General features: G+C 48.4%; 2 protein-coding genes across 5 annotated transcripts in view; one reads left to right on the forward strand and one right to left on the reverse strand.

Moving 5' to 3' along the window:
- The window catches only part of USP37 (ubiquitin specific peptidase 37), a 38,376-nt gene extending 21,339 nt beyond the window's left edge, over positions 1–17,037 (forward strand). For 3 of the 4 annotated variants that reach the window (XM_086615738.1, XM_086615740.1, XM_086615739.1), the window contains 7 exons: positions 3,806–4,058; positions 6,492–6,658; positions 8,477–8,537; positions 10,705–10,820; positions 12,034–12,103; positions 12,483–12,621; positions 13,438–17,037. In XM_086615738.1, coding sequence (XP_086471864.1) covers positions 3,806–4,058; positions 6,492–6,658; positions 8,477–8,537; positions 10,705–10,820; positions 12,034–12,103; positions 12,483–12,621; positions 13,438–13,525 — 894 coding nt within the window. In that variant the 3' untranslated portion in view covers positions 13,526–17,037. Of the gene's footprint in view, positions 1–3,805; positions 4,059–6,491; positions 6,659–8,476; positions 8,538–10,704; positions 10,821–11,649; positions 12,005–12,033; positions 12,104–12,482; positions 12,622–13,437 lie in introns of those variants that run through there. The other variant, XM_086615742.1, reaches the window with a different exon arrangement.
- Positions 17,038–17,780: 743 nt separating this feature from the next.
- Positions 17,781–23,442, reverse strand: VIL1 (villin 1). The gene is made up of 19 exons (XM_009980348.2): positions 23,353–23,442; positions 23,036–23,110; positions 22,702–22,898; positions 22,312–22,420; positions 21,925–22,035; positions 21,630–21,832; positions 21,022–21,100; positions 20,839–20,937; positions 20,586–20,739; positions 20,377–20,477; positions 20,112–20,249; positions 19,786–19,944; positions 19,522–19,701; positions 19,267–19,412; positions 19,006–19,150; positions 18,526–18,714; positions 18,312–18,380; positions 17,983–18,120; positions 17,781–17,894 (listed from the first exon to the last, which is right to left on the reverse strand). The coding sequence occupies exons 1-19, from the start codon at positions 23,425–23,427 to the stop codon at positions 17,781–17,783; spliced, it is 2,481 nt and encodes an 826-aa protein (XP_009978650.2). The 5' UTR covers positions 23,428–23,442.
- Positions 23,443–25,049: the final 1,607 nt, after the last annotated feature.

Raw genomic sequence — 25,049 nt, forward strand, 5'->3', positions numbered from 1 at the left:
CTAAAGTTTTTGACAATGTTCATGGGGTTATTTTAATGAAGCAGAGACTTGCGGTCTTGATTATGGCATGAAAGGACAGGCAAAAAGCTGGCTGAATAACAATAGGTAACAAGAGGTAAATATCTACAGTTTCTGATCTGGTGAGAGGATCCTGATCCACTCAGTATTTAATAAGTGATAAAACAGATAATGAGTATTAAATTTTCAGAAGACCCAGATCTGGGAAGAGCTGCAAGTATGTTGGAGCTCGGAACTACAGTTAAGGACGATCTTGACAAATCTGACAAACTGCCTAAAAATAGGAGGGGTTGTTCAGTAGGAACAGACTAAAGGTGCTAATCTTAGCAGGACTAATGACTGTAAATGTGGGATGGGAACAGCTGGGAAAGCAGTGAGGTTTCAGAAAGAAGCCGAAGGATGGCAGTTGATCACAAGGTCAGGCTGGTTGAAAACACAAGTGTATAGACAGAGGCAGAGAAATGGGCCAGTGCTAACTGCATGAGCTTCAACAAGTCAAAATGCAAGGTCCTTCACCTGGATCGGGCCAATCCTAGGCACACATACAAACTGGGCACAGAGTGGGTTGAGAGTAGCCCTGAAGAGAAGGATTTGGGGGTGTTTATAGATGAGAAGCTCAACATGAGCCGGCAGTGCGCTCATGCGGTCCAGAAGAACAACCGCATCCTGGGATGTATCAAGAGAAGCGTGGTCAGCAGGTCAAGAGAGGTGATTCTCCCCCTTTACTCTGCTCTTGTGAGACCCCACCTCGAATACTGCGTCCAGTTCTGGTGTCCCCACCATAAGAGAGACATGGATCTGTTGGAGCGTGTTCAGAGGAGGGCCACAAAGATGATCCAGGGGCTGGAGCACCTCTGCTACAAGGACAGGTTGCGGGAGCTGGGATTGTTCAGCCTTGAAAAGAGAAGACTTCGGGGGGACCTAATAACTGCCTTCCAATACCTGAAGGGAACCTACAGGAAGGCTGGGGAGGGACTTTTTACAAGAGTGTCCACTGACAGGACAAGGGGAAATGGGTTTAAGTTGAAGGAGAACAGATTTAGATTAGATCGTAGGAAGAAATTCTTCAGTACGAGGGTGGTAAGACTTTGGAATAAATTGCCCAGAGAAGTTGTGGATGCCCCATCCCTGGAGGTGTTCAAGGCCAAGTTGGACAGAGCCTTGAGTAGCCTGATCTAGTTGAGAGGGAGGTTGGATTAGATGATCTCTAAGGTCCCTTCTAGCCTATGCCACTCTATGATTCCTTTTTTTTCCCTCAGTGTGGAGCTTTAGCTGGAGTTCTGTATCCAGCTTTGAGCTCTGGTCTCCAAAAGTTATAGATTAATTGGAGAGGGGCCAGAGGAGAGGAACATGAGTGGTCAGAGGTCTAGAAAGGAAGAATTTGGGGGAAAGAGCAAGCAAGTGTACTTGGTTGTTAGTTTAAGGAGAAACCTAAGCAGGCCTTGTGTTTTCAAGGAAGGGAAAGAAATGAATGGAAACACTTGTGTTGTTTTCCATGCTCATGGTGGATAGAACAAAAAGTAATAGACTAAATTGCAGATGGTAATTTTTAGATTAAATATTAGGAAGAGCTTTCTGAGGCTCAGGATGCATAGGGATGGAATTGATTGCTTTGGGAGAAAGCTGAAAACCCTTTACTGAAGGTCTTGGGGACAGGGTAGGCAACTGCTGTCCTGCATTGCACAGCAGTAGCTGGCTGTGGGCGGGGGGAGAAAACTAGCTTGTCTTTGAAGTCCCTCATAGAAAAAGTATTCCAAACTGTTCTAAATGATTCTTCCTCAAGTTTTGTTTGTGAGGAAGTGTAGGTAGTTTCTATCGCACAAGCCCTGTGAGTGCAGAAATTGTGGGAATAAAGTCTGTTAATTTGAATGGCAAATTAGTTATAGGCTTTCCAGCTTGTTGTGGGAAAGAGACGGTGGTGGTGATGATTCCACATAAGTGACTTTATTCTTTGTGGCCTTGCACATTGGCCACTCCTCAACCACAGGCCTGACCGACCATCTGTTATCACTGACCAGATCCTCTGTTCTTCTCTGTGTTGTCCTGGGAGGACCTGGTCCTGGTCCTTGGAAGCAGCATTACTGCTGCTGTGCCATTTCCCTTGGTGTGCTTCTCATAGCAGCTGTGGGTGGGGTTGCGTTCGGGGCCTGGCAGTCACTTCGTATGGCTGGTATATTCCCTGTGGGACACTGCTTGCAAAACAGTCCAGCTGTGTGGGAGAACAGGTGGAACAGTGGGTGTATATGACATTGGGCTGTAGGGGCAAATAGCAGTTATCCAGCTAAAGTGGGCAGAACTGCAGCTTCTGCGATTCTGCCTCTGCAGATGAATTAATATTTGAAGTACTTTTTAAAAATACTTTTTTAAAGCAGCCTGTCTTAGAGCTTAAGCTACTTAAAATCTATGCAAATAATTTCTAGTAGAAAAGTTGTATTCAAATAGTGCACAGATGCTGCCAAGTCTTTAAAGTCCAGCCACTGAATCAGTGGTAGCTGTTGGCAAAGTGCCTGGAACTAGGATTTGCTGAAGAGCTAAACCAGTTTTGACGTTAGTAGCCTACAGGTGCAGAGAGAGAAATCAGAAAGCTTAGAAAGCAGGTACTCTGCTTTCCTTATTCGGTGCGTGAATAGATGAGAGGAAAGAGGTTTAAATTTGTCAGTTCCAATTCTTGGAAGGCATGATGTCTAGAACAAGCAATTTAGTTGGCTAATTCATTTGCTAATCTTGTTTGATAAACTAGTTTTGATATAAAATGTTTGCTATATAAAACTAGTCTTGCCCATCAAAACCTTGCTATATTTAAGTAAAAAGCAGCAGTAAAAATGTATTTTTGTTCATTTTAATGAAGTTCTGAGATCCATCCAAATGCAGTTTGGAGTAAAACCTCGATAAGTACATTCTGATAGAAACTATTTTTCCACATTTTTAACGTAATACAGGAAAAAAAAATCTAAGCATATGGTAAGTAGTGTAATTGTGTAAATATGTACACATGGAGGTTAACCTCTTGATTAACAATTAACATCAAAATGATTGAAATTACTGTATTAGTTGCAAGTCAGTATGTTGTAGAAGTTGATGAGTTCAGCTTTAGGAAACTAACTAAAAAGGGAAAAATTAAGGTTAAGACTGAAGTGGGTTTTCTTTCTTCCAATTTAAAGTCATTCTGTTCTCCTTATGAAAGAATAATTTCCCCCCTTGCCTGGTTTACTCTTTTCTTACCAGGTTTGCAGAGTCCCGCACACACCCTACACCCCCCACACACACACCCCCAACAGCTTCCCCCCAAGATTTCATATTGGCAAGTCCACAGACCCAAACCTAATTTTAATTACTCTTCATACTGGCCTGATGTCAGTTCCTGTTCTTCCATCCCTGTGCTCAAGTTCAATTACTCTCATGTTGCTGCTTCAGCCTTTGTTAGCAAACTTGCAATTTCACTACTTGTGCCTCAGCACTGACTTGCCAGAGGCTCGAGGATCCATCAGAACTTAAAGGTGGAACACGTGTGGAAGGGAAGGAAGACTTATCTTGTGTATGTTAATCTACAGGGCTTGTAAAAACTGGTTGTGGTTTATATTTAAATATTATTCCTTGGAGTGAATGTAGCTACAAAGGTTGTCTCTCCATTGAGTCTCATATAACTTCTCTGTTTCATGTTGACAGAGCCAAGTTTCCACTCCTTGGGATTAGTAAAATAGGTAAAAAGAAATCTCCACAGAAATGTAAAGCTGATGTTATATCCCTGTATATTCAAGCACTTAATCGTAACTCCATTAATCTCTAGGGTTCAAAACGAAGTAAAATGGAGGGTGACAAACCTGAGCTGGGTAATGCTGGTTTTGATGGGATGAGCGAAGATGAGCTGCTAGCAGCTGTCTTAGAGATTAGCAAAAGGGAAGCTTCTCTGTCTCTGAGCCATGATGAAGATAAGCCCACAAGCAGCCCAGACACTGGTTTTGGAGACGAGGAAATTCAGGAACTGCCAGAAAACCTGGAATCTATGGAGATGGAGAAACCCAAAGCAGCATTAGACTCAGGTAAGGCGAAGTAACTATCTTAATCAGACTATAGCGAGTTGAAGCAGGTTACTGATAGCAGCAGGTTCGTGATGTATGGTGGCAGAATCTGGATGCAAGTGCACTGCTGAAACTGCCTGATTTCCTCAGTTTTCTTACAGTTTCCCTGTGTTTAAAGAGTTTAATTCATTGAATTCTGAAAATGTATTTTCTTGTATGTCTGTCACATCTCTGATAAAGGTGAGGTCATCTTCAGAGTTAATTTCCATTTTTTTTCCTCTTCTGATTAACACATGCTTCCACTGGTTCCCGTGCCAGATGATTCAGTTTACTAAGATTTTTCAGTGCCTGGAACTTAATCTTCCACAATCAGAAAGTATGTTCATTTCTGTAGCTGCTGCAGCCTGGGCAGCGCGGTAGCAGTGTTCACATCACTGGTGTGCAAGAGCGATGTCTGGCGTGCGTGAGACTAGAATGCTCTTGTAAACGCAGTTATTTTGGCAGTAGTTACTAATGAATTTAGCTCTGTCTCTGTGATTTTTTTCTAATACTTTTTTATGTGAGACTAGACCCTTGAGCATAAGAGATTCAGCATATGAATTATGGCCTTTGACCCAGAAACAGTTAAGTCCTAGAAGGAGCCTGTTTGGTCACAGTGTGGGGAAATTGAGTGTCTTCCTTTATTTGGCCGAAGGAAATTTAAATGTTTGTCGTTTGTGGTGTGCTTTCAGTTGGATTTGTAATTCCACTAGCATGGTAAAACAGACAAACAGTATGTTTCCCTTCTCCTCTAAGAGCCAGGAAGTTAAATATTAACAACAAAAAACTCCACTATACTACCAAAAATCACACTTGTTTCACTGGACAGCTCTTGACAGCTTTCATGTTGGAAGGCAGTGGGTAAGAAAGCTAAGCCTGTGGTCAGCCACCTTTGTGCCCTCCTTTATATACACTAACATTGCTTATGGTTAATGAGAAAGAGTTGTGAGAGTGTGGCCACATAAATGCATCTCTCTCCAGGTTTTCCTTGGAAAATATAACGTAATTATTTGAAGGCTCTGTTGTGACACTGAAGGATGTGTTTAATAGAGTTTTCTGTATTTGCTTAGTAAGAATGCAGTTAAACACTCAACATTGCGTTCAGCTTTCTGTATTTTACTGCTTATGACCAAAAAAAAACAAGTAGTACTCAAAGCATACAGTTTGGCATTCAGATGAGGTGTGTATCTGTGTATGTTTTGTTAACAGTTATGGCAGCTGAATGTACTGTGCGATGAGTTCACAATCCTATGTTCTATTTAAGGGAAACTTAATTGCAAAGGATACTTTGCCATATCGGACAAGATGATTCTAAACATGATGGATTGATTTAACTTCGTCCATTTCTTGTTACAACTAGTAATTTTTTCTGTAAACACTGAATAATTTGTGGTGCTTTCAGAAAAGGCTAATTTAGTTATGACACAGGAATTACGTTCTGCTACGTGATCCTCAAAAAACAGTTGTGTGAGTCAAGCGCGCATTTCTTCTTGCACTGGAAGTTTTCAAAGGTCATGTAATAAATTCTATTTTGTTTTTCATCTCAAGAGGATTAGACTGATGGATTATAGTTCCAGTTCTGGTGGTCTTTTGTTTAAGAGGTCGCAGATACTGAGACTGCCTTGTGTAGTCCTTGCTAATAACTATTGAGCAGATGTTGAAATCTGCATAGGGCAAAACTATAAAGTTTCACATGTTGCTGGATGATAGCTGTTGGAGCAGGTCCTGACTCTTCTCAGCTGCAAGCAAATGGGAAAATGAAAGTGTCCTGCAACTGCAGGAGGAGATGTATGCAGTGGTGGAATGAATGTTCATTCCAGAAGTTTTGTAAAATACTTCTGCTATAGTGTTCACTTTAATGGTGAACTAAAAAATTATAATCTTGTGCTTTTAAAGTTGTAGATAGTGCTCACAAGATGGAGGTTCTTACCTGAAGCAAAAAGTTGACAAATTTAAACATTGCTTGAGATTCATGCTTCCCTCTGTCTTACATATGATTTCACTTTAATTGTGGCTTCGTCCATAGTACTCTGAGGTATAACACGCAATGCAAATTTTTATAATCCATGGTTCCTTCCAGAGAAATTCAAATGTCAGTTTCATGGCTGCAGAAGCCCTAGTGGTGTGTGACATCTTCCTTTAACTAAAGTTGCTATTTCGGAGTGAACATAAAAGACCCAGAGGAGAACAGGTTCGGGGATTAATCAAACAGTTCATCTTACACCTGTTAAAATAAGTATAAGACTGCTCCTTGGAGCTTTTTCTATTTGGCTCGTGTGGAGTTTTTTATGACTGGTGAGCTCTCTCTGTCAATAGATGTCACTGTGCTGCAAGGATTGTGGTGACGTAAAGAGGATTTAGCTGGTAACAAACAGAAGACCCCGGAAAGCATAACTGTACTTTATGATTCCTCAGGTCCTGCCAATTTCACCGAGATAACTAAAGATTTTGATGAGAATAAGGAAAACAAAACTCCAGAAGGCTCCCAGGGGGAGGTTGACTGGCTCCAACAGTACGATATGGAGAGAGAGAGGGAAGAACAAGAACTTCAGCAGGCACTGGCTCAAAGCCTTCAAGAGCAAGTAAGAAATAAAGTTTGCTTCCTTGAGTTGTCTTCCCCAGCACTGGAAACCTGATGACTGAAGGAAAAGCTTGTGTTCAGACAGTAATTGCAAAGGGATTCTGCTGCTTTTTTGAGATGAAAAAAAGTTTGAGTTTCTTCTAGCTGCAGTGTCAGTAAAGTGATGCCACTAGATACATCTGGGCACATTTTATATGTGCTGTGGAAACCATATTTCAGATCACAGACCTGCAGATTTCTCAAAGCTTTCCATGCACATTTATCTACTGACTTGTAACATGAAATAAAAACGATGATAAACTAAACTAAACTCTTACTACCTGTCACCAAGATCCAAGCCCACTTTTAGCTTCCCTGACAGTTGCTTCTTGGAGCGTGTCATGTCAAGACTCAGTGAAAGAAGCAGGTTTCAAAGCAAAGGCTAAGAATGACCATACCAGGTCAGGTTAAAGATCTGCCTGTTCCACTGCCTTATTTCTCATAACAGCAAGTGTAGGGGATCTTTAGTGAAGAATATAGGAACTGAGAATTTGTGTGATCCTTCCATGTTAGTAAATTGGAAAAAAGATCCCAAATAATTCAGTCTAAAACAAGTGCTTTAAACTGACTTTAAAACTAGACTTGGAAAGAACTGGGATCTCAGGTTGTGTGCTAACCATCTGTATTCCACTTGAATTTCAAGACCTGTAAGTGATTTCTGAAGTTTAACCGAGCCGCTCAGAGTGAAGCAAGCACTTAGCCAGGTCTTTCTGTAAATAGGTGCCTTTGTCTACTCTCTATTAATACTAAAGCTGTCATTTTTTTTTTTATGAGATCTGATGTTTCCATGGCTCTTGGATTTTTCTCTCCCATTACTCATTATGAGGTGCTGGTTGGTATGTTGCATGCCAGATGTAGCTTTGATTCAGAGATGCTGAGTAGTTTAACAAAGATTCCCAAATGCTTTAGAAATAGTGAGATAAAAGGCCTCATGCTAATAACGTAAAACTGCCCTTTGAGTGTTGTTCTGCTACAGTTCTGAAGCAAAAATCTGCTATTCTAATGATTCAGGCATGGAAATGCAGTAGCTGTGGGTATCTTGATTTGAAATACGTAGTTGGTGTTCTGTGTTCAGGTGCACTGAAAGCATTCCAACCCTGAATTAAGAAGCCAGCTCATTAAATATTATTGATTGGCTTGATGTAGCTCTGAGCTTTCGAGAGTGGTGGGAGGGACAGGGGCATAATGTTATTCAAAGATTAGAAGAGTTTGTTGACTTGAGGTTTCTTTACTACTTGTTCATGGTAATATTTTTAATACCTGGTTGTTTAGTGGTGTCTTTTTTTGCATCCTGCCTTTGTGAATTACACCTGTTACATAGAACCACTGGCTCTACTTTCAAACGGCTTAAAAATAATAAAATCTGTCAGGATTTAACGGCTGTCCTCAGCTGGCTTTGGACAGAAGAAGTCTAAATTTTGCCGAAGTGTGAGGAGCTTTGTGTGTAAGTGACAGCTTTCCTTAGCGAAGGGTTGCAAATCCATTCAGATGCTTTTCAAATTAATGATCCAGAGAAAGCGTTCGGGTAGAGACTCGCTCTGCTGCATACCAAACTTCAGGAGCTTTGACGAGCCTTAATGAAGGTTTGTCCCAGGTTCTGTTGCAGGGGAACATTGGACTCTCGCTGGTTGCAAACATTCCTTCTCACAGAACCTTTAATTTACAATGTCAGGTTTGTTGTAGAAACCAGAGCGGCACAGTTTCAATGGAAAAAGAGCACCACAAGAATTTTAAACAGTGAAGTGTCTCAATGAGCTAAGTTTTGTTCTCTTCCCATCAGGAGGCACGAGAACAAAAAGAGGATGATGACCTTAAACGAGCCACGGAATTAAGCCTACAAGGTGAAACTTATTTAACTTCTTCCAGGATGTTGCTTTTGAGGGAAAATAGATCTGTATGTATGAGTGCAGTTCCTGAGTGCCTGTAAGACAGCTGGGATTTCATGCTTTTTCGATGTGTGCTTTGTTCTGTTTGGCTTTGCTCAGGTCAGCTTTTCTTCCTCTTGGTTGAGAAAGCAAATGCCATGAAAAACTTCATATGAAAAATGACTTATTTCAGTCTGTCGAGATTTTAATTTATTTTTATATATAAACAAATATGTAATTATATATGTAATATTGTATTTTTATAGCATTGAATATATTATATACAATTAGTATCTGATATTTATGTATAGCAAAATGGACATTGAAATTTTGCATTCCCAGTGAAAGCCGGCACATTAATGACTATAGTCAGAGTAAGGATTATTTCTTATTTGCATTGGTATTTTAGTGATGATTAATGAATGCACTGGCCTTGCCCAGGAAAGTGATTAAGTGCTCTATCTGTCTGATACAGGGTGGGAGGGAGACAGACAGATCTCACTGCAAGGTATAACTGTTGGGGGTGAAAAAAGAAACCCAAAATACACTGTCTTCTCCAAATCCAGACAGTGTGGTGAGCCTCAGGCACTGTTTAACATTTGTGTGAGGCTGGCATGTGAGTGATTTCATACAACCTGGCAGAGTACAGCATAACCAAGAGAAAATTCCTGCTCTGAAGAGGGAGAGGGAAGGGTAATGAAGTATTGTGTTAAGATACTCATAGTTGCTCAGATACTTTTAAAGGCCCTCAGGTGTTCCTGGATGAACCTGTGTCTGCTTCTGAAGAGAAGTTGAGTGCTGCTTAGACATCCCTGAGCCTGTCCTGTCCCCTAATTAGCTCTGGCAGACTGAGTGCCCAGTCCCTCTCAGGTCTTCCTTGATTGGTGGCCAGGAAGGGTTCAGCACTAGAAATCCTGGTTTGCAGTCACTTGTCTTAAGCATGAGCGTTGCCTTCTGCTTCTCGACTTGCTACCGTGTCATTTGTAAGGAATCAGCCAACAGTTGTTCAAGGAGTTGCTGATGATCTTGAACGTATAGCTGGTAGTATTTGTCTTAGAAAGGTTCCCAGTGGTGCTGCAATCAAAGAACCACTAGTCATCTGAGGACCGTTGGCGAAGTAGTGTTTAGCAATACCCATGGCAGGTGATCCATGCAGCGACCTACCAAAGTGGCTGCATTTCTTGCCTGTAGTCTAGCTTACAACAGCCTTGAATAAGTGTGGAAACCAGCAGTAAAATATTCTCAGTTGAAGGAATTCATCTATGAACTTCCTGAGAAGATTATACTAATCTAGTGTCCAATGATTTAACAGGGCAAACAGTGTGAGGATCTCTTTGGCAAAACATCGCCGTCGTAACTGGCGCAATAGTCTCTTTAAGAAAAAAAATAAATATATGCGTATGTATCCTGAGCTGTGTCCTGTTAATCTCAACTTCTCATCCACCCAGGGCTTCATAGCTTTAATTTAGCTGGAGAAAGCACAGCTCCTTCTCCTAATGAGTACTGTACAAAATCTTAAATTAGTCGAGTAGCTGCAGAATCCCAGGAAGTTTGGAACAGTGTGTACAGGGAGCAGTGGTGCCTTCCGGCTCTTTACAGAAAGCTGCCTGCATTTTGCTCAGCCAAGCAAACTGGAAGTTCCTGCGGTGAGCAGCCTTCTTGCCATTGAAAACAATGAAAAGATGCCTGCTGCCAGCAGTAGCGTTTTGATGCCAGTTTTAATTGAAAAATGCACTTTGTTAATGCAACTTATAGTTAAAACTGTAATTCATAGCTTCTCGTTCACTGACCAGACTGGCTGTACTTCTAATGTCAGTTCTGGCTGCAGACCACCAGTGCTCTGAAGCGAATTGGGTGTTTAAATGCTCTTTTTTTATCACCCAGCTGTCATTGCCATAGTGCCGATGCTAAAATTAATTCTGTAGTCCAAGATACTTTTCTTAAATATTGCTATGACAAGTTGGGGAAAGGAGAGAGAGTTTCTATTGGAATTTCCAAATATCTCCTGCTTTCCTTGGAAAGGAAGCTTGAAACATTAGCATTTTATTGTGCTGTTAATGTGGGTGGGTATACCTCAACCTGTTTTGAATTCCTGTGCACACCACAGCTTCTCACGCAGTATTGTTGTTTCCATGCTGTCTAGAGTTTAACAGCTCTCTCCTGGACAGCGTTGGTTCTGATGAAGACTCTGGGAATGAGGATGTTCTTGACATGGAGTATTCAGAAGCTGAAGCAGAAGAGCTGAAAAGAAATGCTGAGGTGTGATCTATGATTTCAAAAGCCAACCGAGAAATATACCCTTTCTTTACCATCGGTTTAGTGTTGGAGGTAGTTTTACAGAGCAGGTGTGGAGTCTAGAAAGGTCTTTTATGTTCAGAAGTGGAAAGATAGAAAATGTCTATCCTTAAGAGTCTGTCTTATTGTGTTATTTTAATTTTAAAAAACTAAAACAAAGCAGCTGCAATGACCCTCTGATTTTCTCTAAGACGCGGATAACGGTGAAAAGGAAACAATTTTTATACTGGTAATGTTCCAGTGCATGTAAAGCAATGAGCCTGAAATTTTTACTTACAGAGAGAGAGAGGACTTCAGCTAGCGTGGTGTTTTAGTTGCAACGCCATCGACTTTTAGATCCAGCAGCCCCAGAACTGAGAAGTTGTGGCAAAAATCTCGTTCCCATTAGGTGAAATGTGACTGTAACCTAGGCTGGGCTGCCAGCTGCTGTCGCTCTCTGACTCCACACAGCTGTGTTGCGAAAGTTGCCTGCTTGCCTCTGCGGAAGGGATCCTGTGTAGAGTGGAAAAGGTTAAATAATCGGAGTTTCCTTGAGCAGTTTTTATTTTCTTACCTTTAAACCAAGAGTTACATTTTAAGGTCAGAGAGGATTAAAAAATCATTGTCAAAAGCCAATTACCATAATTTAGTTTTATTGTCAGTGAATAGACAGAGCATGTTTCCTGCATGCGAAGAGGGCGTTGTCTGCTGACATTACAGGTGCAGGATGAGAGAATCTCATACTGGGCTACATATCCGGTATTAGCTGTTAAATCTGTGTACCATTATCAAGGGTATTTCTTTGATGTTGCAGAAGCAAGCGTGGTGTGGCCTTTTTGCTTTTCTGTGTTTGTTTGGTGGATTAATTCTGACATCAGTGGAAGTCACTCAGGAAATGGTTGTTTAGAAAACTTTGCAGTGCAGAGCTCGTGTCAGCATCTGTTCTGAGGCCAGTGTCTCCTTTGCATTTTCATTGGCTTTCTGAAAGATTAAATAAAATAAAATGGGAGGCTTTTTCCCATTTCTGGCAGAACTCTTCATTTGGTCTGAAACAGGGTGTCTGTTTCTGTAATCCTTGGTTGGGTTGCAGCTTTGAATACAGTAGCCAAAGCTGTTATCTTGGGTGTAAATCATCTGTCCATAGGCTATGAGGGACAAAAGCGAGTGCCTAAAAGCTTTAATTGGACTTTATTTTCAGACAGGAGAGCTTCCTCACTCCTATCGTCTCATCAGCATCGTCAGCCATATCGGAAGCACATCATCTTCAGGTAAAAGATACCATATTTTATTCTTCATCTCTTATCTAGCTTAAAAAATTTGTAATACAGAATTACCATCGCAGGATTATTTGCAGAGAAGAATTCAGACAGCAAAGCAAGTCTTGTGTCATAGATTGCTCATGAGGGAGCAGATTGAGTATGGTGCCAAACTGCAGCATGCAGAGTACTGCATATGAGGCAGTACTGGGGCCCATAAAATGGCTTGTGCTTGTTACTGGCTCATTGACCAGGAACGGTGGAGGGACTGGGATCTTAAGGGTGTTTTAGCATTTAAACCTGACACAGGTCCCTGGACCAGTGTACATAGCTGCCCAGCTTACTAGTTGAACTGCAGCATGAAAAGAAAGGTGCGTTCTCTGTTTTTAAGGTCATTATATCAGTGATGTCTATGATATCAAGAAGCAGTCCTGGTTCACCTACAATGACCTGGAAGTGTCTAGAACTCTAGAGGCCACCGTTCAGTGTGACAGAGACCGAAGTGGTTACATCTTCTTCTACATGCACAAGTAGGTGTCTTGGGGAATTTTGGTGCTCGTAATTACCTGCTGTTTGTGAGGAAGTGGGCTTCTCTTCTTCCTCTAGTCCTCTTTGCTGGATTGAAAAGTATCTCCATGTATTTGTCAGAAGAACTCAGAGTCAAAATTATATGCAAGAATGACAAAATTGACGTGCTCTGAGTTCAGAGGCATGGAATTGTGTGTTGCTAATACATAGGGTTGTAACAACATGCATTAAATCATCTTTTAAGAGAGGAATTAAGTGTCTCAGCTATGCATTCATTGCACCAAGAATCATAATGGAGCTTGAGTTTTTTCCTTAAATGCTGTGATATTTGTAAATGCCCTTATCCTTGCTCCTCGCGGGTGTGGTATTGTTGCAGCTGTGGTCATCCCAGGACACGGGCAAGATGAGCTTTGTAGGTAGAAGTGATATCTTTTCAGCCACAGGGCATTGAAGAAGGGGTTTTGTGCCTCAGTTTGTCCCCTCCTGTCTTTACTCGTTGCTCTAATAAAGGATATTACTTTATCTACAAACTGTCTCTTGTATTGCTTCTGATCCTTTTACCAGCCAGGACTTATTTCCACTATTGTTACTGTTCTCTGAGGCTTACCGCTGACCTTATTCATTGTAATAAATGAAAAAAGTGCTTTGGGATTCAAGGAGCCTTGCTTAGAGATGCCAGATAAGACACTTTTCTCTGCCAGGATCCATAACACTTGAGTTTGTGGATTAAATCCAGCTGCTGATTCCCTCAGGGCTGTCTTCTGTAGCAGTTTGTTGTTGTACATAAGTTTAACTATTGGTCTTTCCCTCTGTCCTAGGGATATCTTCGATGAGTTACTAGAAACAGAAAAAAATGCACAGCCACTTAGCATGGAAGTAGGAAGATCAGTTCGTCAGCCTCTGTGAAGAGTGAAACACCTTGTTCCTCCTGAGGAACAAGGAAGATTCTGAACTTGTGCCAGACACACAGGAGCAACAAACAGCTCAGGGCCAAAACAAGAGACAAAGGCAGAAATATGGGACGCTCGGTTTGTTGAACCATCTGTGCAAGTCCTGGGCCTGAACCACGCGTGTACACCTTGACATCCCAGAGCGATCCTCCTGTGGTGAAGTTTTTATTGTTCCTCAAATGATTTTGTCAGCATGGAGCCTTAAAGAGTTGTATCAAGCCACAAGACTACAGCTGCTCGTAAACTGATTTAAAAAAAAAAAAGTGCAAAAAGAGACTCAACTTTAAAAGCCCATTCACCTGTGAGATGAGTGGTGAAGATTTACATATCACTTGGCTTTTTTTTTTGTTTTTCCTCTGAGAGCAATTTAAGCAATAGATTCTGTAACCTGGCGTGTGTTGTGTTAGTAATATTCACTGGAAACCCGGATCACTGAGTACGCTCTTGCCAGTCCTGTCGCTCACAGGCGCTTTGGAATCCCTCAAGCCGACGCGTTCCGACATTCATGGGATTGTACGAGCTCCGCTATTTACATACGGTTCCAGGAGACAGACTGTGGTGCTGTGGAATGTATCGCACACCTGGTGGCAGCTCTGTCGGTTTTTTACACCGTTCACTGTCATTCTCCTTTAGATGTGAGGTTATGTAGGTGATTTCTTTTGTTTTACATGTTCTGTTATTTGATTGCATTTTCTTGGTGGGGTTGTTGCCCGAGTACCGTTTGGAGAGGGCAGGAGAGGTCTCTCTTCAGGCGCGCGGTGTTTCGCGCTGAAGTTGTCTTGCTTAGAGCTCCTTCGGTGTGACTCGGGGGGTAGGTGAACACCTGGAGCAGAGCGAGAGCAGTAGCAGGAGGTGAGCAACAGCCACTTGTCGTCTTCTGGGAGGGAAAGGGCGTTTGTTCTAGCGTTACCCTCTCTGCGCAGGTCTGGGTCATCGTGAAACGGGAACGGCAGGAGAAGTCGGGGTCTGCAGAGTAGCGCTTGGCACTTAAGTTGCTCCTTGATTGAACCATGGTCTTGCCTCGGTCTTCTTGTATCCCAGAGTAAGAGGGTTTTTACTGCAGCTACGCTTCTGTTCTCCCTTCTGAGGAGTGCAGAGCGCTCAAACTGTGAAACTAAACCAGGTGGAGAGCTTTCAGCAAGGCCATGTTCAGCATTAACAGAACACGGTGAGGAAGAAGTGTTGCACTTTCCTGGGTTTAGAGACAGGATGCTCCTTTTACCGCTTGTTTCAGCAGGGGGGGGAAAGCCTAGTGACTTGATTTTTTTCAGCACCTTCGCACTTATTTAGCAGGGGCAGATGTTTCCTTTTGCTGGCATTTACTCATTTCAGAGAAATTGTTGCTGTTAAGCAGAGTAGTTGCTCTTGTTTTGGCCTCTAGTTCTGATTTCTGCAGCTTGAGTTTTAGAGGTGGAATAACTTCTTTTTTAAAACAAAACAAAACAAAAAACCCCACAACCACCTTTTTCTTTTTCCTGTCGAGATAGTTTCTGAGTTTTTTAAACTATCATTAGGAGTTTCTCAGGAATAAATCAGCTGAAGCAAAGCAGACAAAACCGTCGATTTAGGAGACAGCAGCTGCCTCTTTCATGGGCGCTTCCACAGAGAGTTTGTCCCAGCGGACTGGTGTGGGGGTGCTACCTCAGCGGCCTCTTCTCCCCTCTGTGTGCAGCAGTGAGCCACAGCTTTGGGGACCTTGGCGTGGTGCAGAGACTGACTGACCTTCCAGTCCACGTGTCGGTTGAGCCTGGTGGACCTGGTCAGGGTGACATCTTTCTGATTTCCGAGCTAGGAGCGAACGTTTGGTTGCAAACATGACAGAGCGTTTATCTTGTAAGATGCAGCCTGAGTGGGTGTATATGTTAATTTATTACAAAGCGTTATGCTTTTCTATTGTCCGTACTAACTTTGGTAGAATTCTGGGCGGTGGGAAGAGGCATTGAGGCGGGAGTTATCCTTTGAACCAATCGCCCCTGCGAACGTGATGAAAGGACTGCTCCGTCCAGAGGACAAATCTGTTTTCCCCAAGCGCATCCTGTGCCAGTGCTGTGAATAACTGGTATTCCTGTAGTATCAGAAGTCAGCTCTGCTTTTTTGGGTGGCAAGGTTGTTTTTCCAAGGCACTGCACTCCAGTTAATTTATAATAAAAATGAACATTGCCCAACTTTTCAGTGCATAACTTCTGTTTAAAACCAGTTTTTATTTGGATCGAGGTGCGAAAGCTGATGCTTGAAACCAGCATTCCTCGTTTTATGAAAAGTTCTTGCTTGTTATTCTAGCCATTAAGAATTTGCAGACATCTACTAATTAAATTAAGTTTTTTTTTTTTCCATTTGGTATACAGCAACTCAGTTGCACCTTCACCCTGGCAGGAGTGTCCATGGAGCCCCTTCCATGCAGAAGACAGCTTTCTCCCTGTCTCAGAGCAGCGGGGAGGAAGGGGGGGGGGGGTGTAATCCTCCAGGGGTGCACTGCCCACCAGCTGTAATGTTCCCACCACTTGCGCTGCCGCAGCAGCAAGTTCAGTAAGGTCATCTCTTCCAGGTGGGGGATACCCATCCTGGGGTATAGATAGGTGGAGAAGTTCAGTTGCAGTCCGTGAACGCGTGCAGGATCTCCCTTAGATATAAAGAGTTGTGGTTAAACATTTACCTGCTCCTGAGTCTGCTTAGTTTAGTCCAACTGTTATTCAGCATATAAACACAAGGAACTCCCATCTTGCCTTTCCTCTCACCCTTTCGTTGTTTTACTGCGATAATTTGGTCTTGACTTACTCCACTACTCTGAGCGGTGCAAGACCGTTCATGTCAATGAACTGGAGCTTGTCTGCACGGGTCCCTGGGGAGCCCTGGCCAGCCAGGCTGCACAAAGAGCCTTTGCAAAGCAAGGACTTGGTTTCCTGACTGAGGCGGCAGCCTGAGACGGATGCGAGGAGTTGAGCAGGAGGAGGAGCGGGGCTCTCACCTGCAACTGTGGCATCGTCTCCTACCTCCTGCGCAGCATGGATAACCATCGCCTGTGCATCTTCCTTCCCATCCCACATCCCGAGGAAGGGCTGATGGCCAGCCCAGTGCTTTCTCCTGAGGTTCACCCAGGCATGGGGCACATGGGGATCGCTGTGCTTCGGGGGCGTGGGGGAGCTGGGAATAACTCATCTTTTTTTTTTTTTAATGGAACTGATTATCCCTGTAATTGCCCGCCAAAGAGAGAAAAAGGGGTGCAGGACCCCTGGCAGCTGCTGCTGGAGAAGCTCTGCTGCCAGACTCCAGCGTTGCCTGCCGCGAGGTGGTCGCTGCCCGTTTCTGCCTGCACCCTGACTTTCTGGTTCTTTACACTGTTGATGTGGAGCAGCACTTTTCTCTGTGTTTTAGCAGACCTGTTCCTCTCTATTCTTTACAGTTTTTGTTCTTGGGTTCCCCTGCCCCTTTTTAAATGATGTGTAGATAGCTTTTTGTGAAATTAAAACCTCTTTATTAACCCTCTCTTGGTTTGGGATCTTATTTCCATGCCACCTGGGCTGCTGCCTGTTGAGCATTGCAGGCAGTTGATTCTGCACCTCTGCCCCGTGTTTGGCTTTGGGACTTTGCTCAGTTGCCCGGGAACATCCTGTGTGTGTTCAGCTCCTCCTGGCACATGCAAATCCCAGCTTCTCTGCCAGAGATGTGTCCCAGCAGGGGACACCCGAGCCCCTCTCCGAGTCCTTGCAGATCCCAAGCAGGAGGGAGGTGCCCTCCTCCCCTTCCCACAACGAAAGGGCCAGGGGTCCCTGGTGACCGTCCCCAGCAGGTGTTGTCCCCACGCACGTGCCACCCTGTTGGCCTGTGACTTGTCACTTTTACCTTTGGTACCGCGTGTGTTTACTAAGGTTCAGTCGATAACGGAGGGAGTGGCTGCAGCTGTATACCAAACCTTTAGCCCTGAGCTGTAGGCTGGTGGGGTGGGATGGGGGAGCCCTGGCTCCCTGGGGGTGGCCCAGGAGTGGGCAGCTTGCACAGTGGGGGCAAAGGACCTGGAGGAGAAGGAGCTGAGGGACCTTCCCTGTGCTGCCTCGGCGCCCAGTCAAGACCTGTGTCCCCCTGTGCGCCACCTCTTAGCCAAATAAGCCCCGTGGCTGGGCTGAGACGAGGGTTCAGGGGGAAGACACTCTCCAAATATATTTTATTTAATAAAAATAACAAGCTGGGGGTGTCCCTGGGCACAGGCTACTGCCCTAGAAGAGTCCTTTTTCCTTCTTGAGTTTCTGTTGTTTCCACAAGGGCAGGTTGCCAAAGGCAGAGCGGTTCATGCCGAAGACAGCCTGGAAGTCCTGGTCAGAGAGGTGGTACTGAGGGAGAAGAGAGGAGGCTGAGCTAAAGCTGAGGGACTTCCCCTGGTCTCCCTCACTTGCATCAACCCCCCTGGCCTGGGCTCACCTCCTTCCTGCTGGGATCCACACCCCGTGGCAGGTCCTCAGCCGAGGTGTTCAGCAGCACGTCCAGCGGGAAGGTCTCCAGTTTTTCGGGAACAAGGGTGGTGGTGCTGAAGAAGACCTCTTGCTTGGACGTGAGCGCCTGGATGAGGGGGACAGAGTACATCAGAGGCTGCTGCCCTGTGTCCCCAGGAATGGAGGCACCAGGATGGCTCCAGGTGTCCCCTCATTGGAAGATGCATCTTCGCAGCTTCTCACGCCACCTGCCAAGGGACAGAGGGGCTTTCTGTGCCTTCTCCCACCACAGCTGCCCCCTCTCTCTGGGCCACTTACTGAGGTCAGCTGCCCGAGGCTGCTCTCGTCCCCCAGCTCAGCTTTCAGCGCCTCGTAGGATTTCTTGTCCTGGGAAGGGGATAAAAGTGCTCAGCCCAGGCAGGGATCAGGCAAACCGTTGCCTGTGCCCAGGAGATGCTGGCTGTGGCCAGATCCAGACTTGGTCCCCATCTGCGCAGGGCCCCGCTGTTTTTTAGCCCCCTTCATGACTCACGGCCCAGTTGTAAGGGTCCCAGGCCAGGAACCAGCCGGTGAAGTTGGGGGGCTCATGGCCCTGCTTCACCACGATGATGGGGGTGTCAAGGTCGCGCCCACTGGGGTGGCTCCGCAGGTACTCCTGGGCCATCACAGCTGCTGCCTCCTTCTCTGACTCGTTGGCATCTTTCCCAATCCAGAAGAAAACCTGCAATGGGGTCACCATGTCCACCACTGGGGTGGGACTGGGCCCTCTGGGGCCATGCCCAGCTCATGGTTGGGGTCACACAGGATCTGTTAATGGCAAAGGGCACCAGAAGTCCATCCTCAGCCATCCGTGGAACAAGGGGGATGGAAAAAAACAGCACAGGGACAGGGACATGGGGGTTTCCAGGCTCTCATCCCACCACCTCTGGCTGCTGCAGGTTTTCCATCCCACTGGAGACACCAGCTTGTGGGATTAAAGGTATCCTCTGACTCAGTGCCCTCCCCAGCTCACCTGGTCCCAAGTGTCCAGCAGGTAAACATCATTCTCCTCCAGGTCGTCCTGGGTGAAGTCTACAATCTCTGTGGCCAGGAAGGTGCCTGTCTTGTTGGAGCACTCAAAGAGTCGGGCAGACACAGAGGAGTTCTCTTCCTGCAGCCTGACAGGAGGCAACAGGGGGGTTGGGAACAGGGCTCCCCCCACTCAGGGACAGGTGGCCCATCCCACCTCTGAGGGTGGGCAGGGAGAAGGGACCCACAGGCACAAGGCTGATACCTCTTGCTGTTGGCATACTGGGACTTGCCCCCCAGGGCCACCCAGAACTCAGATGGCTCCTGTCCCTCTGCGATCACCAGCTTCTCCGTCTTGGAGATGATGTCAGCCACTGTCTTACCCATCTCGCGCTCATCCCCACTGCAGCCCTGCAGAGCAAGCATGGCTGCTCCGTCACCAGCCCCGACCAAGTGGAGGGAGAGGGGGACGTTTATCCTGGGGGTGGCAGCACCCACCCCGGTGCCCAGCGATACCCACCTTCCCATACCAGAGGTAGCAGTAGCTGGGGGTCTTGAGCACGAAGACATCATTGGAGTTGAGGGAGGAGGCGCGGACAGATACCTCGAAGGCCTTGGTGTTGTACTCGTTGGTGCCGTGGACATGGAAGAGGCGAGTGGAGGGCTCGGGCTCCTTGCTGCCTGCCCGCGAGGTGCCACCCTGGCAGGACAGGGACAGGAGGTCACCACCGGTGCCACAGGCTCACCCACCTGCCCTCTCCCACCCTGGCAGCCCCGTGCTCACCGCGTACACCACCATCTTGCCCTTGAAGATGGCCATCAGATGGGCTGGCTCCTTGCCCATGGTGACACGGACCTGCACGGGCTCGTTGTTGTACTTCTGATCCAGGATGACGGCTTGGTAGGCAGAGGCTGCCAGCTCGTCCGTGCTGGCTTGGCGGCCCTGGGCAGGGCAGAGGGGGTTCAGCGCCCACCACAGGCCCCTTTTCCCTCTTGGGGAATGCCGCTGGCTTTGGCATTTCCATGGAGTCATACATGGGGGCAGAGCCCCCCCAGGCCAGGGAGGTGCCCCTGTCCCCCACCCACAAGTCAGTGACCTGGAGGTCTTACCTGCCAGATGTAGATGATGCGGTTCACCTTGGACCCCACAAAATAGGTGTATAGCACCAGATAGCAGTCACCACCATAGAAATGGCCCAGCCACCGCTTGTCCACAGGCACCAGCTCCTGGTTCTCCACGCGCCAGACCTGGTGGGACAGGGATGTACTGCTGCCAGGGCTGGCACACCCCACAACCCCACAGGCCTTGTGGCATCCCCTGACACAGTCCAGGGGTGCCTCGAGGGGGTCCCATATCCTGCCCTGGCCACCCTACCTCCACCTCCCCAGATCCATCATCCACCATCTTCTGCTCGGCAGCTATCTGGGGCTTGGCATGCAGTGTGGTGGCATCAAACTTCACCTGCTCCACCTTAGCTGCAGGGAAGGACAGGAGGGTGATCCACATCCCGCCAGCCACGGGAGTCTCCAGTGTCCCCCCATCCCAGTCCGGGGAGTCCTGCAGCATCGGAGGGGAACACTCACCCACTTTGCCCACAGTGTGAGTCTTGCCTAACCCACTGCTCTGGTTGGGGATGGTCCATTTTTGGAAGAGCTGCCTGAAGACAGCTGACTCAGACCCATCATTCTCTGTCTCCACGCTGGTGCTGTCTGGGTAGTTCTTGGCTTTGATGAAGCCCTGGGGGCAGAATTTGGATCCAGAAAATGGGCACAGGGTGTCCAGCACCCTGGGGAGCAGCCCAGCTATCCCATAACCGACACCTGACCCAGCACCCACCAGAGCCCTGCTCATCGCCTGCTGCTTCTCCTCCTTGTTGGCGTTCTTGCCCTTCCACACGAAGATCTTGAGACCTCCTTGATCAAGGATGTAGCAGTCCTTGGAAGGGGGACAACAGCAGAAATTAGGGTTAAAGCTGCCAAGGAAATTGAGCAACCCCCAAGCACCCTATGGGTGACACACCTCATGCAGGAGCATGTCTTGAGTCAAGGGTCGAATCCCCACCTCCTGTACGACCAGGTTCCCTTTCTCATTGGAGACACTGGCAGGAGAAAAGAGACGAGGAGGGTTTAGAAACAGGGCTGGAAAACCCCCTCCCCATTCCCAAGTTGGGGTGGCAGGGTTGAGTGGGGGTGTTGTCTCCTCCTTGTCTCCTTCCCCACCCTGATCATGGCAGAGGTGGTACTCAGGGACCCTCTTGATCAGTCATGATGGCAACCTGGCTTCCAGCTTGCCCTGCTGTGCAGCCCTGTCAGATCCAGTCCTGTTCACGGCACAAATGGCCATGGAGAGGGACAAAAGAGGTGTCAGATGGGATGGGGCCACCCAGGGATATTGCCACCATATCCAAAGGTCACGCTAGCATGAGCATCTCTGCATCAGCTACTATATTGGGCTCTCTTGCTCCAGCAGCATCCAAAGGACCTGTCCTCACTTGTGCAGTGGCCTTGACCCCTCTTTGGTGTCTGCCCATGGGGTTGGGAGTTGTGGAGCACAGCAGAGATGGGTGCTGGGTCCCCCATGGCACCCTATGAGATACCCCCGTGGGTGACCCACCCTCAGCAACTCACTGGTAGAGCTTGAGGGAGGACTTGAGCTTCTGGTCCACTATTTCATCAGGGATGGCCGCCTTGATGTCCCCCTTCTCACCCAGCACGTGTGTGAGGACCTTCATGAGACCTGGCGAAGCACCCTCATCCTCGCCATCCACTACGCCCACCTTGGCACGGCCCCCACGCTCCCGGTCCCGGATGTCCTTGGCCAGAGTCATCGCCTGTACCCAAGAAGAAGGTGTCAGCCCAGATCAGGGGGTGGCCAGTCACCCCCTTCCTCCAGGGGGGAACCCTGGGACCCCCATGGCTGTACCTTGAGCCTCTCGTTTCGGTTGCTCTCAGGGCCATTCCACTGGATGATGAGCTGACCCAGGTCGAGCAGGAACACATCACCCCGGTTGAAGCTTTTCCAGCTCATCTCCACCTGCAGCGGGACAAGATTGGGGGGTGTCAAGCAGCAGGACATCTGGGTCCCCCCAGCTCAGTGCAGGTGCCTCCAGCCTGAATTCCTCTTCCCTGCTCCAAGAGGAGCTTTTTGGGAAGAGGTTGCCCCTGGGGCGGGGTGGCATGGCGCTTCACACCCACTCTGTCCCCTGCTTGAGAGCAGCTGTGTCTGGGGGGCTCTGGCCTGATCCTGACCCCAAACAGTGTCTCTGCATAGAGGCTGGTGGCTGAGGACCCCTCACACCCCATAACTCACCTCTCCTGCCACCACATTCTTCTTGCCCTTCACGTGCAGCAGGCGCTGGATGTTGTAGGTGTTTGTCTCCACGTGCTTCATGCCTGAGGCCACCCCACCTTTCTTATAGCTGGTGGGGGATGGACACAGTGTGAGTCCTGGGCCTCCCATTCCCACTCCAGCAGGGTCCCCCTCCCACCTGTGTGTGCAGGGAGGTGTTCAGGGACCCTCTCCCACATGGGTGATGGATAGAGTGAGACCAGCTCCAGATCCTCACCCTGCCTCCTCCCACCCCACTGGGACAGGGCTGTCCCCATGCCCACTGGGGATCTCCCCATGGAGACACATGCGGAGGACCCCTCCCCACTATCTCCCACTGTGGGAGCGGGTCCTTGGGGGTGTCCAACGTACATGAGTCCCTGCTTGAAGTAGGCACGGAAGGTCTCACTCTCATGGCCCTGGACCTCACGGTGCTGCACGGCCACCGTGCCCAGGTGGTCATCCATCTGGGTGGTGTAGATGGCGGCCGCTCCCTGCTCATCCTGACTCGACTCCTTGCCCAGCCAGTAGTGGATGTCGTAGCTGAAGCCGTTCCCGGTCTTGCGTGTCTGTGGCACACCAGTCCCAGCTAGAAGAGCCCTTGTGTCCCCGAGTCACCCTGGCCAGGGACATCCCTCCCTGCACCCCAGCCTCCCTGGGGGCAGAGCCCATCCCCGGTCCCCCGCAGGACCCCAGGCTGCCCTACCGACAGCACGACGTAGCAATCCCCCTCGTAAAAGTTGCCGTAGCTTTTGGTGGGCACCGGCACCATCTCCATGTTCTGCAGAAGGAAGGGAGACATCAGCTCTGGCAGGGACCACTCCCCACCCCCCCCCGCCCCAGCCCTGCACACTCTGCTGCTCCCAGCCCCGAAACCTGGGTGGGTTTAACCCTGGGTGCTGAGACGCCCAAACTCAGGCACTGAGAACAGAAAGGTGAGGTCTTCCCTCCCACAGCCCCCCTCAAACAGCCCGGTCATGGGTGCCCAGGTGGTGGGTGCCCAGGCTGTGTCCCTCTTCCCACCTCGATTCGCCATATCTGGAGCCCCGGCGTGGTCTTGTTGAGGGTCCTGCTGACTTTGTTGCTGAGCTCCACCATGGTGACGGGTGCTGCAGGCAAGGGGACCTGCCAGAGCATTGGCAACACCCTCGTTAATGGCAGGTGGTGTCATTAAGAGCTGGGACGGAGCCAGCCTACGGTGCCACCTGCTACTCTGCCTGGTCTGCAGCTGGCCAGGCCATAAACCCCCCCAGCCAGAGGTGCACGGGGTAAGGGAGCCCCCAGCACCCCAGTGCCAGGGCTGCAGCACGCAAGCAGGGCTGCCATCCCCCCACCACGGCCAGCACCGCAGCTGACTGGGGGCTGTCACTGCTGTGGCCTTCTCCTCCCCAGGGCCATCAGGAACCGGTCCTGCTCAGCCTGGTCCTGGCACGGCTTGGCACAAGATGGCACAGCATGACACGGCCACTGCTGATGGCCTCACACACACAGGCACACGCACACACACGCGCGCTAGCACCCTCTGCCCACTTCAGGTCCCCCCACACCAGATCCATGCCCCTAGGGAGGGCACAGCCTGGCCCCACAGAGGTGCCGAGTGTGCCAGGGCTCAGCCCCAGTACTGCTAAGGTTGCTCGCAGCCATCCCTGCCAGGCTGGCAGTGCTTGCTGGCGAGCAGGTGGGGGAGGATCAGGCAGCTGGCATTGGGCAAAGCCCCCCTACGCCAGGGCAAGGGACTGGCAGGGAGAGCCAGTGGTGCCCCACAGAGAGGTCTCTGCTCCCCCAATCCCACAAAACACTCTCTGGTCCCGCTGCGCTGTCCCAAAAGCACCCACATCCCATCCCGCAAATCCAGAGGGTGACATCCCCCCCAGCACAGCCCAAGGTGGGGAACAGGTGTGTCCCCAAGCCCTGTCCCCAGGCCACCGCGGTGCCAGGAGCGGTGATGGCTGTGGGATGTTCTGCTCCCCCATCCCATGCCCACCTGCCCGTCCCCCTGCCCCAGCCTCTCACCTTCCCTGCGGAGCTGGGCACAGGTGAGCGTACCTAGGCAAAGTGCTCAGGTGCACCACCCAGAAGACCTTTGTCCCCTCCTGTCCCAGCCGGTGTTCACCATATAAGGGCAGGAACAGCCCGGAGTCAAGGTCCCCACTGTCCTCCCAAGGCTTCGCAGCACCCAAAGAGCCCCGTTACTCATGGGGTGATTGTCCTTCCAGGGTGCTATTACAGCACAGGGCAACCCTGGGCACCTTGCCCGCTAGCTTGCTGTGCCTGGGTAGTACCTGCTGCCCTTCCCAGGCCTGCTCCCATCTCAATCCTTGGCACTGAGCCCATGGTGAAGGGGTTTTTGATGCCTGCCCCCCACTAAAAGGTACCCCAAAGTGACCACAATGGGCTGAAACAGGTCAGGGAAGTTGCCAGCCACAAACATGGAGGTGTCCTGATGCCACGGGGATGGGCTTCGCTGCTGCTCTGCACTCCCCGTCTCCCTAAAACCCTCAGCCCTCCCAGCCACAGGGCACTAAGCCTGGGGCAATGGGGTTTGTTGGTCACTGCCCCCCCCCAAAAAAAAAAAAAAAAAGAAAAGGTTCCCCCAAGTGATAGCAACAGGCTGATGCCACAAAGCTGGGCGACGTTGCCGCCCTCCACTCCCCCAGTCCCACGGTGACAGGGTTTTGGTGCCACCAGCTCAAAGCCACCATCATCATCTTCCCAGGGGA

The sequence above is a fragment of the Tauraco erythrolophus genome, chromosome 8 (assembly GCF_009769465.1).
Source record: "Tauraco erythrolophus isolate bTauEry1 chromosome 8, bTauEry1.pri, whole genome shotgun sequence".
NCBI classification, from domain to species: domain Eukaryota; kingdom Metazoa; phylum Chordata; class Aves; order Musophagiformes; family Musophagidae; genus Tauraco; species Tauraco erythrolophus.

Coding starts and splice junctions, on each gene's coding strand:
- VIL1 (XM_009980348.2), bottom strand. CDS start 23,427: ATGGTGGAGCTCAGCAACAAAGTCAGCAGGACCCTCAACAAGACCACG. Junction 21,833..21,924: donor ACCGAAACGAGAGGCTCAAG/GTACAGCCATGG, acceptor TCTTGGGTACAG/GCGATGACTCTGGCCAAGGA. Junction 19,702..19,785: donor GCAAGATGGTGGTGTACGCG/GTGAGCACGGGG, acceptor CTGTCCTGCCAG/GGTGGCACCTCGCGGGCAGG.